General features: G+C 30.5%; 1 protein-coding gene across 1 annotated transcript in view; it reads right to left on the bottom strand.

The window, feature by feature from the left end:
- LOC123271278 (octopamine receptor beta-1R-like) overlaps nucleotides 1-14,590 on the bottom strand; it is a 46,426-nt gene extending 31,836 nt beyond the window's left edge. The window contains exons 1-2 of the mRNA XM_044737557.1: nucleotides 13,955-14,590; nucleotides 6,580-7,504 (exon numbers count right to left, since the gene is read on the bottom strand). Coding sequence (XP_044593492.1) covers nucleotides 6,580-7,304 — 725 coding nt within the window. The 5' untranslated portion in view covers nucleotides 7,305-7,504; nucleotides 13,955-14,590. The remainder of the gene's footprint in view (nucleotides 1-6,579; nucleotides 7,505-13,954) is intronic.
- Nucleotides 14,591-17,704: the final 3,114 nt, after the last annotated feature.

The following is a 17,704-nucleotide window of genomic DNA, read 5'->3' as shown; positions in this document are numbered from 1 at the left end:
ATGCAGAAATTCTTCGACAGACATTCCATCTTGTGGAAAGATCAGGTTACCAAGCTTCAGACTTGATAAAATATCTTTGCGCCTTCTTTCGTGCATAAAGTACCTGGTACCTCTGTTCAAATTTTGGTATGGACTTTGGAATGGAGGTGGAGTCATCCCCGGTCTTATGTTTTGGCCTTGAGAGTCGTGACCTAACCTTCGTCCACAGTTGTCTTGGTTATGGAACGCAAACTCGCTTTGTGCACCTGCTTGTTGGCTCTGGAACAGTTGGAGCTGTTGTAATTGCTCTTGCAGGTAATTGACCCTTTCTGATAGAGGGATCGTTTGGCCAGAATCAGTCCTGTCCCTGCTATTCTCCAGTTGATTTCTTGGAAAAGACGGTGCAACTACTCCTCCCCCCCCTGCCAAACCTTGACCTGAAGGGGCAACGGTTGAACCACGTAATTGAAAAACAGTTGCATTCCAATCTACCGGAGAGTGCAACCAGGTAAAATTATCACGACTGTCGAGCCTGTTCATAAAATCTCGTTGAGAATGAACCATCTCTCCTAATATCTGTGACAGTCGATTGATAGTGGCAGAGGTTTCCGTGTTTATTGCTCTTAGTTTTGAAATCCATTGACACGTTGCTTCAGTTGTTTGGTCTAAATGATCGGAGACTCTCAGCATGTCCGGAGATATATTAATTCCCTCTAGACGTTTATCTATGGCAGGCTCAGAGTATTCGTTTCCATTATGGACAGCTCCTCCAGCCTGAGTACCCGGTCGGAGCAACTCATTCTCGGCCTGTAAGGAACACTGGCCAACTCTGCTATCAAAAACTCTGCTACTCATCGTAGTTATGACTGTTGACGTCGTGTTTGTAGCTGTTGACAACGTTGGTATTGATAGAGATATGTCTGTCGAGCCCGGGTTAGCCATGGAATTAATCCGGCCTTGCACATGACCTGCAGACATTCTACGTCCATCTAACTGTGTGTTTGCCATGTTTGAATAAGTCATTCTTATCTGATGTCTCTTTTCAATCTAATGAAATATAATAATAGGGATTAATAAAATTGTGAAAGACTACTTATTAATTTAAGTAGATTTTATAATAACTCTAGATAAAATTTTGTATTTGAAAATAATCCCCAAATTATTTTGAGTAGAGATAAAATTTCTACCTTGAAACTAAAATTTTACTAAAATTAATTTTTAAAGAGACTTATGAAGAGATTAAATTATTTTACTTTAGTCCACTTAAAATATTTAGCTAAATGACTCATTACTTGTAAACAAAATTTATTTCAAGAACTTTAATCTCTAACTTTATTTTCAGTTTTCACTTTTACCAATATATCTTTTCTTAATCCCTCACTTATATTCGGTTTTTCTATTATATTTTATTCTCAACTAAAATTTTCTAAATCCCTTCCTATAAAATTTTTCCAACTACTTATTTCTTATTTACGACAAAAATTTTCTAATTTCCCATTCTCTGTGTCCTAATTTTTCAACTAACTTATTTTTCTTCAAATCAAATTTTTCTCAGCGAATTTTTAACCCTTCCTAAACTTCTCAAGGGTTGTTAAATTGTTAGGCGCCAATGTAACGGGGTGGTTAGCCCTGTCCAATTGGTCACCCCTTTCCTCTTTGAAAAGGGCGCCACTGGGATTTTATACTCGGTGTCCCAGAAACCGGAAAGCATGAGAAGGAAAGATCGGGTCGTGAGAAGTTGAGAAAGGCTGTAAAAGTAATGCTGAGAAACAATTATTAACAATTAACAATTCAATTATTTATTTAATATAAACAATTTAATTCTAACAAAATTTCTTAAAATATTGCCCTTAAAATTAACCTATCAATCACTAAATTTGAGAACCTCTCACCTACGCAGGCACTTGCCAAAACTTACAACTAAATATCATTAAATTCTTTTAAACATAGATCATTACGCATCTATCTTCTTAATTTCTTAACTCAACATAGACCATTACGCATCTATCTTCCTAATTTCCTAATTCACTTTTAGACCATTACGCATCTATCTTCAATTTCTTAACTCAACATAGACCATTACGCATCTATCTTCAATTTCTTAACTCAACATAGACCATTACGCATCTATCTTCAATTTCTAATTCAATCATAGACCATTACGCATCTATCTTTAATTTCCTAATTCAATCATAGACCATTACGCATCTAGATTCTTAATTTCTTAATTTAATCATAGACCATTACGCATCTAGATTCTTAATTTCTTAAACCCTCGTCCAACTGACGGAATAACAAACAACATATTTTACCCAATAAAAACTTCTTAATTATTCAATTATCTGAACTAATTTCACATAAACAACCTCGTCTACCTGACGGAATACCATATAATACCATAATTACCTAACTTCCATATAAAATCGTCCACCGATGCTAACTTCATTCTATAGAGTTCTCTACTTTATTCATACATCTTAATTACCAATAAAACTGAATCTCTGAATAATTACAGAAAGAGCGGAAAAGCGGGGATCAGGTTTAGGGTTGGATATCTCAATTAAAACGCGTAATTTATTATCAAAAATAACACTAGTAATTTATTTACATTAATTACACTCAATATTTAATATTTTTAATAGCGGATTGTTAAGATAAAAGCGGATTTGTAAATTACAGCGTGGTTTGCAAAAGCGAAGCCGGTTGACACGTGGTTGAACACTTTGCCGGCACTGAAAAAGCGGTGAAATAAATGCACTGTTAACACAATTTACCTATAACAAATTAAAGCGAATTATTAGCGGTTAATTTAAGCAGTTTAAATTATAAAATTAGCGAAATGCGGTTTATTAACAAAAAGCGAAAGTAAAGAAATACTAATGGTGACTTGATGCAGCGAAAGCGTAGAAGCGAAAGATAATAACAATAGTCCGTCTTCTTCCTCGTTGAGTTGGGGAAGAAGGCTATTGCGCATGTCTAGCGGGAGCGATCAGCCAATAAAGCGGTCGATTCATGGCGTGATCGAGAGGCTGATTTTCTATTGGCGGTTCGATTGTGCGGGAACTAGCGGTGGACAGGTGCGTCTCTTGAATTTGGGAGTCCCCCAGGAGCGAGTTAATCGCTACTGGGCCTTGTTCACCGAACAATCTCAAAACTTCGCATTTTCCAAAATTACCAAAATTACGCCTAACAATTACTTAACACAAAATTCCGACCTTCGATTTTAATTCTTAATCCTCCTTAAATAAATTCTAAGCGATATTTCTTAATTAAATTCTGTCTCGAAAATTCCTAACTAAAATTAATTTATTATAGCCAACAGGCCTATAATAAATTACTAATAGATTCTTTACCAATAAATTAACAATTTATCCATTAAATATAAAAGTTCAGCGACAAAACTAACTACTTGACCTTGACAATAAAAACTAAAGTACGAATTCGTTAATATAAAAATGACCGCTTGAGAAATTAAATTTAATTATTTCAGCCTCTTAATTAAATCAATAATCAAATCTGGTCTACAATAATCGAAAATACCTGGAGACTCAATTATTGTTTTATTCAACGACGACTGATACTCCGATCCAACTTGGCGGGCTTAGCTGCTTGGCGTCTTGTCGTCTTGAACCAGGGTGCGGCAGGGTTGTCCAATTCCAAAAATGCCCCGATAACTTCCTCTGCAGTTGCTCTTTATTCTCGACGTCCAAATTTGCACTCTATTGACTTAAACTGATCTCAACAAGGTCACTGATTCACAAGGGCAAAAGGCCACTGGCTTCTAGAAGGGAAAAAGCCTCCATGTCCCTCCTGTCGGCTCTTTTATAACCCTCTAACTCCGGCTCCCGAACTTTCCTATTGTTATGCCCCGCTTTATTTTACGGGGACTGTAGTGGGGACTTTCGATTAGCACGCCCGGTGACAAGTCGAAACTACTTGTCAAAAATCGAAAGGTAAGGGAAAGCCCTGACCTACCGTGCGTTAATTAAGTGGTCGATAATGACCCCGGGAAGTTCGATTTTCCCTGTTACACAATGTCATAACCATAAAACTGTGATTTTCTCACTCTCCTTCCATATGGCCTGTGCTAAAATGTCATTTTTTATTACAATTATCTCATTTTTGGTACGGTTAATTGATTTCAAATTTCAACAACACATGTATTGTGTATTTTACTACCCATGTTTCAAATCTCGAAATCTTCTTAAAATTTTGCGTTTATAAGTGAACTACTCTCAATGAGAAGTAAGCCTGAAAATAGCGAATTTTGTTATCAGATATCTTGCATTTTAAACGGTCAAAAATTCTGAAATTTTGAGATTGATTAGTAAACGTTTTTCTTAAACCGTGAAAAAAAATTAACAAAATCTGCCGAAAAGTGATTTTACGGAAGAACTACCTTAATCTTTTTTTCATGCATGATTAGAAATATTACATGGATTTTATAAAATACTAGCGGTTTCCCGCCCGCTTCGCTGGGCGAATTGAAAAGGAAATAAATTAAATTTTAAGTTTTATTGTTATTTATTTTTTTTCATATTTTCTATATCTCAAATTTCTTTTCTATATCTCATGTGTTTAGAAAATGCAATGCTTTTAATCTGTTACATTTTCACAATCCCGTAATGAGAACAATTCATCGATTATGTGATCAGCAAAAATAAAATGTATGTAAAATTCTTAGTCCGTTGACTGAATAGCTATATGTAATGTTAAATTTTGGAAACGTTACAATGACTTTTTTGCCGCTGCCAAAGAGACGATTGTTGTAAGAAAATATCACTATTAAGTAAGAAAAATATTTAAATCCGTTGACCGTGGAGGCCATCCCGGTATTTGTCTGTTTCTCTTGAGATTCAAATTTTATATTTGTAGGAACTGTATTTGAAGAATATGAATTTTTTGACAATTATCATTCCCGCACTCCTATGTGGGGGAGGAACTTCGTAAGATCCTATTCGAGATGATTTTTACATTATAAATAAAAGATTCCAACAAAACTTCGAGTCTATAAAAACTATCGATTGGAAATGAGAAATTTTCATTGTTAACGCCCCCACAATCCCTTTTGGGGTTAGAATTCGAGAAAATCCATTTTCAGCTGAACTTGACATTGTACACGAAGATTCTTACCAAATTTAGAATCTGCAGCAGTTACAGTTTGGAAATTAAAATTTTAGATTTTAATACCCACCCTCGCAATCCCTATCGGAAGTAGAATTTTTTGGAATCCGTTTTGAGATGATCTTCTCATCACAAATGAAAGATTCCGACCTAATTTCGAGTTTGTAAAAGTTACAGTTTGAAAATGGAAATTTGAAATTCTAACACCCAGCCCCGCAATCCTTGTCGGAAGTAGAATTTATTGAAATCCGTTTTGAGATGATCTCTTTATGACAAATAAAAGATTCTTACCAAATTTACAGCTTTTAGAAGCTAAATTTTGGAAATTAAGATTTTTTTTATTAACACCCACCCTCGCAATCCTTATTGGGGGTGATTTGTCGTTAAATCCGCTCTTAGATTATTTCTACACCACATGTAGAAGATTTTTACCAAATTTGGAGTCTATAAGAGCTATTTTTTACAAACGGGAAATTTTCATTATCAACGTCCCCGCAATCCCTTAACTGAACTGGACATCATACACGAAGATTCTCATCGAATTTGGAGTCTGTAGAAGTTACAGTTTGGAAATGAAAATTTTAGATTTTAACACCCACCTCAGCAATTCCTATCGGAAGTAGACTTTATTGAAATCCATTTTGAGGTGATCTCTACATAAGAGATAAAAAATTTCTACCAAATTTAGAGTTTTTAGAAGCTATATTTTGGAAATTAAGATTTGTCATGGTTAACACTCACCCCCACGATCATTATTGGAGTTGATTTGTTGTAAAATCCATTATTAGATCATTTTTATATCACATATAGAAGACCTTCACTAAATTTGAAGTTTATAGGAGCTATAGCTTGGAAATTAAAAATTTTAATTGTTAACACCCACCCCCGCAAACTCCTGTGAGGTATCTTAAAATTCGTTCGTATATTATTTCTACATCTCTTAGCGAAAATTCCTACCCAATTGGAGTCTGTAGGAGCTATAGATTGAAAATTAAAAATTTTCATTGTTAATACCCACCTCCGCAACCCCCTGTGGGTTGAGATATCCTAAAATTCGTTTATAAATTATTTTTACATCACTTACAGAAAATTCCTACAAAATTTGGAGTCTGTAGGAGCTATAGTTCGGAAACTTTTAATTTTTATTGTTAACGCCCACCCCCGCAATCTATATTGGGAGTAGATTGTCATAAAATCCGCTCGTAGATCATTTCTACATCACATATAGGAGATTCCTACTAAATTTGGAGTCGATAGGAGCTATAGTTTAAAAATGGGAATTTTCCATTGTCAACGCCCCCGCAACCCCCCTTGTAGGTGGAATTTCGTAAAATCCGTTCTTAGCTGACCTCTACTCGGCGAAAGGAATATTCCTACAAAATTTCAAATCTCTACGCCTTATGGTTCCAGAGATATCGTGATGAGTCAATATATAGGTGGAAATCTCTTATATATATATAGATTAAAGATTCTTACCGGTATAGTAGCCTTTCTTGACGATCCGCTTCCCTGTATATTTTATAGTACATTGCAATCATGATGATTCCCGGCACCCAAAAACTGACACTTGAGCTTATGACAGCATAAGGTTTGTTAACTTGAAACATACATAGGTCGGGGTTTTTTCGACGATACTCAAGATGCTCAGGCGTCGTATACCAACCAGCAAAAATAGGGAGAAAGCTTATTATTGTCGGTGAGCACCAAACAAAACCCAGCATGGTCCCCAATCGTACATTAGTCATTATTAACGGGTAATCTAAAGGTTGAACTATTGCATAGTAACGATCAACGCTTATACAGCATAAATGAAGAATAGACACAGTGCTGAAGAATACATCAAGTGAGTTCCATACATCACACATAAAATAACCAAAGAGCCATCTTCCAGAGAGCTCAACGCTGGCGTTAAAAGTCATTGCGAAAATTGCAACCAGCATATCAGCTAAAGCTAATGAAACAACAAAGTAGTTTGTAATTATACGAAGTTTATGGTGTTGCATAACTGAGACTATCACCAGTAGATTGCCAAACAACGCTGCGATAATAATGAAACTCATTATTATTGCTTTTATAATGAAAAAAATAACGTTTTCGAAGTCTTTTAAGTAACTTGGAGACGATAAACTTTTGTCTGTATCAAATGAAGTTGACAGATTATCAGCAGTATTATTGCTTCGGGGAATTATATTCACTGCCATTTTTGTACCTGTCAACAATTAGTCTTGTGATGGAGAACCTTAAGTTTTTCTCGCACATTTTTGTATATTATTATGTTATTGAAATCAATCATTGTCATGACTTGCTTTTAACAATAAATAGTTTAGAATGAGCGATCATATATTTCATCCTATTCGAATAATTGCTTGTTCCAGTGAGTGATTTTATGTTGCCCAATACGCTGTAAACAGAAAAAATAAATCTTTTAAAAATTTACTCTAATTGGGATTTCTATTTACAATATTCTACAGTTCGAGAGAAAAATCTATTTTTAGTCATTTTTCAGATTCGTGGATTCACTTATTTCTGATCATTAAAAAATCGTAACTTTTTATTTGAATTTATTCTTTGAAGCAAATTTGTGAATTTTTCAAAGAAGATTCATACAATTTTTTTAACTTCCCGCTATGGAAATCGCACTGATTTTTAAAAAATTGGGAAGTTATTGTTTTCACGTCGATTTTCGACAATCGAGTTTTCATCATATCTCGACATTTCGAGGTCCGAAAAAGTGATATTCTAGCTAGTTTGGCAATAAGATCGACTTAGATTTTCTGTGAATTTAAACCGAATCTTCAAAAAATTGTTTAAAAAAAATGATTCTTTGATTAGAATGAAAAACATGCGAGTTAATGGAATAAAAATGAAAATTTTATAATCTGCACATTTTTTGTGATATGACTTAAAATACAGCAATGAACAAAAAATACTAATTTTTTGCTATTTTTAATAATATCAGTATAAATGCGGCAAAATTGCAGTATAACTTCGGTATTTTTACCGTAGAAATACAATTTTATTATTGTAGCATTGTAGTTAATGTATAGATTTTTACGGTGAAAATTCTGGAGTTTTACGATAATTTCTGCATTTCGGTTATGCAGCATTTCGATAGAGATGCCGCGTAACTATAGTGAAAAAACTGGCCAATATAATCACAGAAATACTGTATTATTATACTGTATTATTTCAGAATTATAACGGTAAATTTATGATAAACACATTAATTTCGAAGATTCATGGTATCCACAGATTCGGTAGAATCTGGTGCCAAGTTCCGTTCAAATCCGTTGTAAACAGAGCGCCAGACTACCGACTATGTTTACTGTAAGCAGAACGGTATTTTGAGGTTGCAAACTTTTATTTAATTCTACGGTACTTCTTGTTCCTAAATTTTATATTATAACAGTAATTCATGCTTTATTTTACTGATATTAATTAATTATATTCAATTATAATAATTAATCTACTTGAAATTATTAAATTTTATCAGCACAAACTATAGCAAGCTCAAAAATTTCGATCCTGACTTTTTTTCTATGTAAACAGTGACATGCCACAGACTAAATAATTCGAGAATGCATGGTAATCTTCCAATCCGAACAAAAACAGTTTCACTGTAAGAAAATCGCGCCAAGTCCACGTTCATATGACTATTAAGAAAAAAAAAATTTCTTTTTTCTTTACAAAAAGATATAAAATTAAAAATTAAAAAATCCAAGTAACCGATATGATTGTATTTGATTTTCGGAAATTAAAAAAAATTTTATTGTAAATTTGAAAATTAAAAAAAAAAATTTGGTACGTATTTAGTGTGCGTGGTTGCAAAATATTTTACTTTTAATGAAATTCGTAAAATCTATTTACCAGAACTTTAAAAAAATTGAAATACACAATGACGCACACCAAGTACGTTCCAAAATTTTTTTTTTAATTTTCAAATTTACAATAAATTTTTTTTTAATTTCCGAAAATCAAATACAATCATATCGGTAACTTGGATTTTTTAATTTTTAATTTTATATCTTTTTGTAAAGAAAAAAGAAATTTTTTTTTCTTACACTGATAGAAGGATTTTTTAACATTTAAGAAGATTTCTTTGTATTTAAGAAATCATTTCTTAAACATCATTTCTTAGTATTTAAAAAATACTTCTTAGTATTTAAGAAATATTTCTTAAATACTAAGAAATATATATATTTTTTAAATACTACGAAATATTTCTTAAATATTAAGAAATATTTTTTAATTACTAAAAAATGATGTTTAAGAAATGATTTCTTAAATACAAAGAAATCTTCTTAAATACTAAGAAATCCTTCTATCAGTGTAATAGTCCTATGAACGTGGGCTTGGCGCGATTTTTTTACAGTGAAACTGTTTTTGTTCGGATTTTAGTATTTTTTGTAATTATAATAAAAATTTAGAATTGGTACCAACTTAAATCTCGCGTTGGTTGCATTTTTTATAGCAAACTATCCCCTTTAATTGAAGCTACAATTTATGTAAAAACAATTCCAGCGCACCCTGGCGGATGTAGATGCAAGCTGTGAAATGTATTTTTTTAACTGTAGTTTCCCATCTATTGGAAGATTACCATGCATTCTCGAGTTATTTAGTCTGTGGCATATCACTTTTTACATAGAAAAAAAGTCAGGATCGAAATTTTTGAGCTTGCTATAGTTTGTGCTGATAAAATTTAATAATTTCAAGTAGATTAATTGTTATAATTGAATATAATTAATTAATATCATTAAAATAAAGCATGAATTACTGTTATAATATAAAATTTAAGAACAAGAAGTACCGTAGAATTAAATAAAATTTTGCAACCTCAAAATACCGTTCTGCTTACAGTAAACACAGTCGGTAGTCTGGCGTTCCGTTTACAACGGCTTTGAACGGAACTTGGCGCCAATTTCTACCGAATCTGTGAATAGATGGGAAACTACAGTTGAAAAAATATATTTCATAGCTTGTATCTACATCCGCCAGGGTACGCTGGAATTGTTTTTACATAAACTGTAGCTTCAAGAGTATAGTTTGCTATAAAAAATGCAGCCAACGCAAGATTTAAGTTGGTACCAATTGTAAATTTTTATTATAATTACAAAAAATACTAAAATCTGAACAAAAACAGTTTCACTGTAAAAAAAAATCGCGCCAAGTCCACGTTCATAAGACTATTAAGAAAAAAAAATTTTCTTATTTCTTTACAAAAAGATATAAAATAAAAAAATTAAAAAATCCAAGTAACCGATATAATTGTATTTGATTTTTGGAAATTAAAAAAAATTTTATTGTAAATTTGAAAATTAAAAAAAAAATTTGGAACGTACTTGGTGTGCGTTATTGTATATTTCAATTTTTTTAAAGTCCTAGTAAATAGATTTTACGAATTTCATTCAAAGTAAAATATTTTGCAACCACGCACACTAAATACGTTCCAAAAGTTTTTTTTAATTTTCAAATTTACAATAAAATTTTTTTTTAATTTCCGAAAATCAAATACAATCATATCGGTTACTTGGATTTTTTAATTTTTTTATTTTATATCTTTTTGTAAAGAAATAAGAAATTTTTTTTTCTTAATAGTCATATGAACGTGGACTTGGCGCGATTTTTTTTTACAGTGAAACTGTTTTTGTTCGGATTTCAAAAACCGTAAGGGTTATTTACTTCAACACTTTTGTTATGATCAATTCTATAATCTGATAGACTCTTCAACTGAAAAAACGACGTCGATTTAGCGCAAGCCGCGTCAAAATTGGTTGAACCATTTGAGAGATATCGTTGTTGAAAGATATCTCGAAAAAGTATTTTTCCAAAATAACTTAAGCAATCGTGGTTAAGTCAATTTATGTGCAGCATAACAATTGCGTCGATCGCCAGAAATTGCATCAAAACTGGTTAATTTGTTCGAGAGATATGCAGCTCAAATATTTTCAGAAAAGTGTTTTACTGAATACAAACTAAACTTTTAAACTTGAAAAGCTCAAAGCGTATCAGAATTCTATCTTGGAGCTGGAGATCTCAAAATCATTTGCTTGTCAAACCACGTTTTGGAGCGCTTTGCATTTGAAATCGGCAGGCAGTTGCAGGGATGGCTTGTAAGGTCAACCAATTTACTAATTTTTTCTAATTTGTTTTGGAGAATCATATTTTAGTTTCTTGAAAAGCATAAAAAACGAGAATAATTACAAAATAAGTGTTATAATTTTGTACTTCTAATTAGTATTCAAACTTTTTTTTTTTAAGTTCAATTAAAATAATCTAAGGGATAACAAAACAATATTCCAAACGTTCAAAAAATTGTCTTCTACAAAATTTTAAGCTCCTTGATAGAACACTTCAGTGAAAGTATTGAATTGCAATATCTCTTGAATGAATTAGCTGATTTCGATTCGATTTATGGTAATTAACGTGATTTTTCAAGGTTAAAAGCGGACTATATTTTGGAAGCAGTTTAAAAGTTATTCAGAAAAAACATTTTTTTTTTAATTTGAATTTTTTAGCATCTCAAAATCTATCCGGCCAAATTTATTAAAATTCACATAAAATCTAATAAAACTCTTCAAGTGCTTTGAACTGTGTTTTAATTGGTTAAACTGTTTAAAAGTTATGAAAAGTTTACATACACACAAACCCTGTTAAAAAATATTGATTGAAAAGAATAAAAAATGATGAAATTCGAATTCTTTTCAATGATTTCAATTCTTTTGTTTGTACATATAGATTAGACTATGTCAAAATAACTTTTTTTTTTTTTTTTTTTTTTTTTATTAATTGTATGTTCAAAGTCTCTTCAATATAAAAAAAAAATTCTCCTAAAGTTTGAGCTCAATATCTCAAAAATTGAGCTGGCCCAAGGGGGCGGGGGTGTTCTTTCCCATTTAAATAACATTGTAATTTTTTTTTTTATTTTTAAAATAACTACACGAATAAATTTTTTTTTTAATTTTGCTCTTGACTATCTTATAGGAAATTTAATTCTCTACAAAATTGTCTGTCCATTTTTTTCTAAACTCAACATAAACGAAATTACAGAGGGCCGAATAGGAGGAAAAAAATAAAAATCGAATATTACAGTCAATAAAGTTATTTTGACAGTCTAATATAAATATACAGTTTTCATGAAGTGATCGCTTCTCAATTCTTTTCAATCAGTATTTTTAACCAGGATACAGACAAACATAGAGACATTATCGTAAAAATAGTTGTCATAATAGCTTCACGGAAAAAAAGATTGTAAAATATACAGATAAATTCTGTACAATCTACAAGAGTGTTCGGCTGCCCAATTTTAAAATACAGTAACTACAAAATTTTTATATCTGATTTTTTTTAATATTGCTGCATTTCTTATGACTTTTGAACCTTAATTTCAAGTATTTTTTCTTAAAAATATTTATATTCAAGTATTTTCTATTTATAAATCAAATTCTTTATCAATTAGGCGCGTAAACTTTTTTTTAATAAGAAAAATTTTTTAAAATCTTAAAATTGTCAGTTACTGTGTTTTGAAATTGGGCAGCAATGTTATGGTATCGCTGCAGAGTTACTTTTTGAATTAAAATTAAGTTTGATTGTCAATAAAAAATGTAATTAATGATCCGTTAATAGTAAATTTTAAATTTTTAAGCTGTGAAGTAATTATTTTTTTTAATGATTATAAAAAAAAAATTAGTCTAGAATGATACTCTAAAAAATCAGAAAAATTTTAATTTTTTTAAAAATTCAAAAAGGTGATATAAATTAATTTGCAATGATGCTGACCCAAGTAGCGCTTTTTAATCATTTCAATAAATTTTCAGTAATAATTACAGAGAAAATTCTGTCATAGTTACAGAAAAAGTTATGTCATAATTACAGTCTCAATATGTTAAATATACAGATTTATAATCACAGAATTCACTCTGTAATAATAACATATTGAGTTCTGTAAATGTTACATAACTCGATTTACAAATGGAATTCCGTAAATTTTACGAACTTTTCTATAAATACACGGAGTAGTTTTTTCCGTGTTCCTAAGATCTCAGATAGTGGAGATCTGATGAGAATTCGATTTTCCATAATTGGAAAGAAATTAATAACTCTATAATTTTTAAAAATAATTAATTTTCATACAAGCAAATTAAAATTTTTTTTACAGTAGATTCTACGTATAGTATGTCTCTTCGTACATGAATAATTCACATAATCATTTTTAAGAATGTCAAAAGATCAGAATATAATTTTACAAAAATTCTAAAATTTGTTAAAATATTTATGAAACTTGACTACAATTTTCTCGAAAAATTTTTTAGATTTTTAATTAAATGGCTTTTCTATTGAAATAAAAAGTACATTTTTCCAATTCTCGGTTATATCAAATGATACGTTTCTTTTGTAAGGCATTTAAAGTGAATCGCTCGAAAAAACTCTTTGTTATTGGAAGCTGCAATAAAGATTGAAATTCTCGTCTACCTCGACTATCGTCATCTCGTGGAGAGTAGTGAGGAAGTAACGATCGCGAGGCAAACTCCATGGTCTACATTCACGAGAGAAAATTCTTTTCCGTTCAAATCATTCAATAAACTAATATAAAATACTTTTATTTATAACTTTATCTGATTAAATCCAAAACGCAATTAAATCATGTTCAGAATATTCATGTATAATGACTTAATTGTAACTGCATTTAGTTGAATTAATCTATTTAAAATAATTAAAATGTCACGACAAATTTTCCGAGTATCAATAAATATTTTTTGATATATCTTCTATAGGAAATATAAAACAATCTTTAATGGGGATATTATTTTTCATTAAAATAAATTTAATTATTTATTCAAATTTATATACTTACCAACATTATTTATCATTATTCACATAATTTGTATGAAATGTATCATCAATTTACTGATTAATTAATCGAATTACATTAGAATCGAAATCAGTTTTTATAAATTTAACAAATACTTTGTAAAAAGTCTGAAAATTCATTTTATTTTTAGGCAAAAAATTTATTATTTTTAATCACTAATCAACTTTAATAAACATTAAAATTAAAACAAATTTTTTTTAATTTTTTAATCGATGGTAATTTAAAAAGTTTCATAACCTCACAGGAAAAAAAATTATCAACAACATTAAAATCACCCGTATGACGTATTAAATTCATCAGATTATAAATTTTACTAGTAATGAAATATTGATTATTTTCACTTTAGCCTAGTAAGGTTGTTGGAATATTTTTAAGTATTTTAATTTTTAAAATACATAGCTTTCAGCACTATCACAGAAAAAAAAAGTTTTATACTTGATCCAATAAATTCAAATTATAAATACCGAAAATTTATGTACTGTTAAATATCTTTCGTTACGTTTACTTCAATCATGTGCGAGTCATGTGTATAAATTACAAATCACAATGTAGTTCACACAGATGTCAAGGCCGGAATGAACTGCGGTTGATCATGTCTACAACAACCTCCTCCCTTACCACTAGTGCTACCCTCTTTCAGGCTCTCATCTATCCCCTATCGTCAGTATCAAGTTTTTTATACAAATCCATACTAATATTTTAATTCAGTTATTAGAAAAAGTTAAGCGTTTTTTTATTCCTAACAAAATTTATGGTTTTTCGAAAAACTTTAAGTGAAACTTTTTTATAGCTCCATTTTTTTATGTCATTAATAAATTTTAATATGACACTGCAACCTGCAGACAATTTTTCAGAAAATTAATTTTGATAAAAAAAAATACTTGAAGAAATTTGCACTTATTTAACTTTTTTTAATTTCTAGCTGTGAAATATTTTTATTAAAATTTTTTTTATAGTAATTTAATTGTTATAAAAATCCAAAAAATTATTAAATGTCTGCGGAATTCAGTATCATAATTTTAACTTAAATTTCGCTAAAAAAAAAAAATAGGAAAAAGATTGACCCTGAAGGCCATTCCTGCAACTTCCCGCTAATTCCATACCTGGACGCTTAAAATGACACTTATGCCGTTTTTGAGCTCTCCGAGCTCAAAAATACAATTTATGTGTTGTTTTGAGCTTTTCGAGCTCAAAGAGATAGCTTTTCTATGCTTTTGAGCTCTTCGAGCTCAAAAGTCTGATAGAAGTTTGATAACACTATTTTTTGAATTTTCAAACCGCAATAACTTTTGAATGAATGAACCGATTTTCAAGCGGTTGGCGGCATTCAACGCCGTTTTTTAAGCTTCATAAAGAATCTTTAAGTTCGAATTGATGGAACTAGAAATTTCGGAGTAATTCCAAAAAAACACTTTTTTTAGTTTTCTTTCCCGAGTCGAAATTTTTTTTCGCTTAAAACCCATTTTAACCTGGGATAGTCTAATTCAGGGTGAAACAGAATGAAATAGATTTTAAGAAATAAGGAACTGCATTGATACTAAACCCCGTTTCACTCTGGTAACGTCTACTTAAGTCCGTTTTCAGACGAGTTAGGTTGAAGAAGGTTCTTAATAAAACTCTGTTTCACTCTTTTAGCGCCTAGCTGGAATTGCACGATGTATACGATTTTTTGTTTCTCAGACGCAAAAGTGTCAGGCAGGGTTTTATTAAAACCTATTTCAACCTAGTTCAACCTTAATAGCCTAAACTGGTTATATTCATAGTAAAAAAAAAAAAAAAAAATTATCATTTAACTGTTGGTTACTTCATATTATTATTTGCATGACTGTTAAGGTAATGATAACTATTAGTAATGTTAATTTATAATTATACAAGAATAATGATATCTAAATGAAGACAGAAGAAACGACGAAGAAAACACAAATTTCCGTTGAAAAAAAACTCAGCTTTACTGGGATTCGAAATCGAGACCTCACGATTACGAAGCAAGACTGGATCCCCTCTGCTACTCGAAGACTAGTCATACAGTAGAAATATTTGTTTCTATTTAAGCTACAACTGACAAAATTAAAATTAACTCATGTGATTAAATATTATTATTATTTCTTATGTCATGGTAAATATTACTGTGATTATTATTGTTAATTTAACAACGTTGCTTACAAAGTGCTTAAAAAATTTCATCGCGAAAATTGCCTAAATTTTTAACTTCCCGCTAAGAAAATTGAAAATTTTCAAAAGTTGGGAAGTTATTGGTTTTACCCCGTTTTTCGAAAATCAAGTTTTCAACGGATGTTGACGTTTTGAGGTCCTAGGAAGCTTCCCCGATTGTTTTCGCGATGGTGTCCGTTTGTCTGTATGTATCTATGTAAGTATGCATGTAAGTATGTATGTGTGTGTATGTGTGTATCGCGATTGGCGTCATTCGAAAGGGCTTGACCAAACTTAGATTTTGAATATGATTGGGACCGATTCGAACCGGTAGATCTTGAGAAATTTAAAAAAAACTACAAAAAAAAATTTTTTCGAATGTGTTTTTTTTTTAATAACTTTGAAACGGCTTGACCGATCGATTTCAAAAACTAGTCAGCTCTTAACATTAAAAAATCACGTCGATCGCCGCCAACCCGGTCGAAATCGGTTAATTCGTTCGTGAGTTATCGTTGTCGAAATAAAACCGAAAAAAATGTTTTTTCGGAATTACTTCGAAATTTTTCGTTTAATCAATTTAAACTTAAAGATCCTTTATGGAGCTTCAAAAGCTGTGACACAAAAATTATATTTTTGAGCTCTTCGAGTTCAAAATGTGAAAAACTGTGCTATTTGTTCATTCTTTAAATTTTTAATTTGGCAAACTATTCTTTTTAGCAATTAGGTCAAATTTTTAAGTAGAAAAACTTGATCTTTCGTATATTTTTAAATTATTCTTGCACAAACCATAATTTTTTATTTAAAGCACGAAAAGTATATACACATGAATAGTTAAATAGTTAAAATATCTGAAAAATCTTTCGAAAAAATTCTGGAAGAAATTATTTTTGAAATTTTTATAAGGTATAATTTTGTAACATATCGTTCGATTTTGATTTTTAAAACGGTATTCAAAGTAGTTTTTAGAGTAGTAATGAAAGAAAAATCTGTATATACGGGTTTATGTTGAAAGGTTAAAGAAGCCCGGTAATTATTTTCGAAAAATATCAAAAAAAAATTTTTGTAAATTTTCAACCAGCTGTAACTTTTGGACGCGTCGATCGATTTTAATTTTTCAAATGGTTTTCAACACAGTTTTTAAAGCAAAAAAAGTGGATGTCCGGGCAAATATCGTTTGGTTAAGAAATTTAAATGTTATGTCGAAAAAATACTGAGAAAAAAAATTTTCTGAATTTTTAAACAAATATAATTTTTGAACGCGTCGTTCGATTTTAATTTTTAAAAAAGCATTCGACGCAGTTTATTAAGCATAAAAAATTTATAAATGGTTTTGTTGTTATTTTTTCGCGCGTTTTACTGTAATACATTTTCAAAATAATGATAATAATTTTTATTACTCTTATTTATTTTGAAAAATGTATAAAGTTTTAATCTCTGTTTCACCCTAGGAAGCCTACGCGATAAAATTCTCATCAAAACCCCAGCTCACTCTTTTACGACCTGAATTTAGACGAATAAGGTTTAAACAGAGTTTTAAAATTTGAACTAAACCCCAACTCAATACTCCTCACCCTGATGCAA

Source organism: Cotesia glomerata, linkage group LG9, assembly GCF_020080835.1.
Source record: "Cotesia glomerata isolate CgM1 linkage group LG9, MPM_Cglom_v2.3, whole genome shotgun sequence".
NCBI classification, from domain to species: Eukaryota; Metazoa; Arthropoda; class Insecta; order Hymenoptera; family Braconidae; genus Cotesia; species Cotesia glomerata.
The sequence above is the reverse complement of the archived record's forward strand: the minus strand, read 5'-3'. Positions and strand labels throughout refer to the sequence as shown.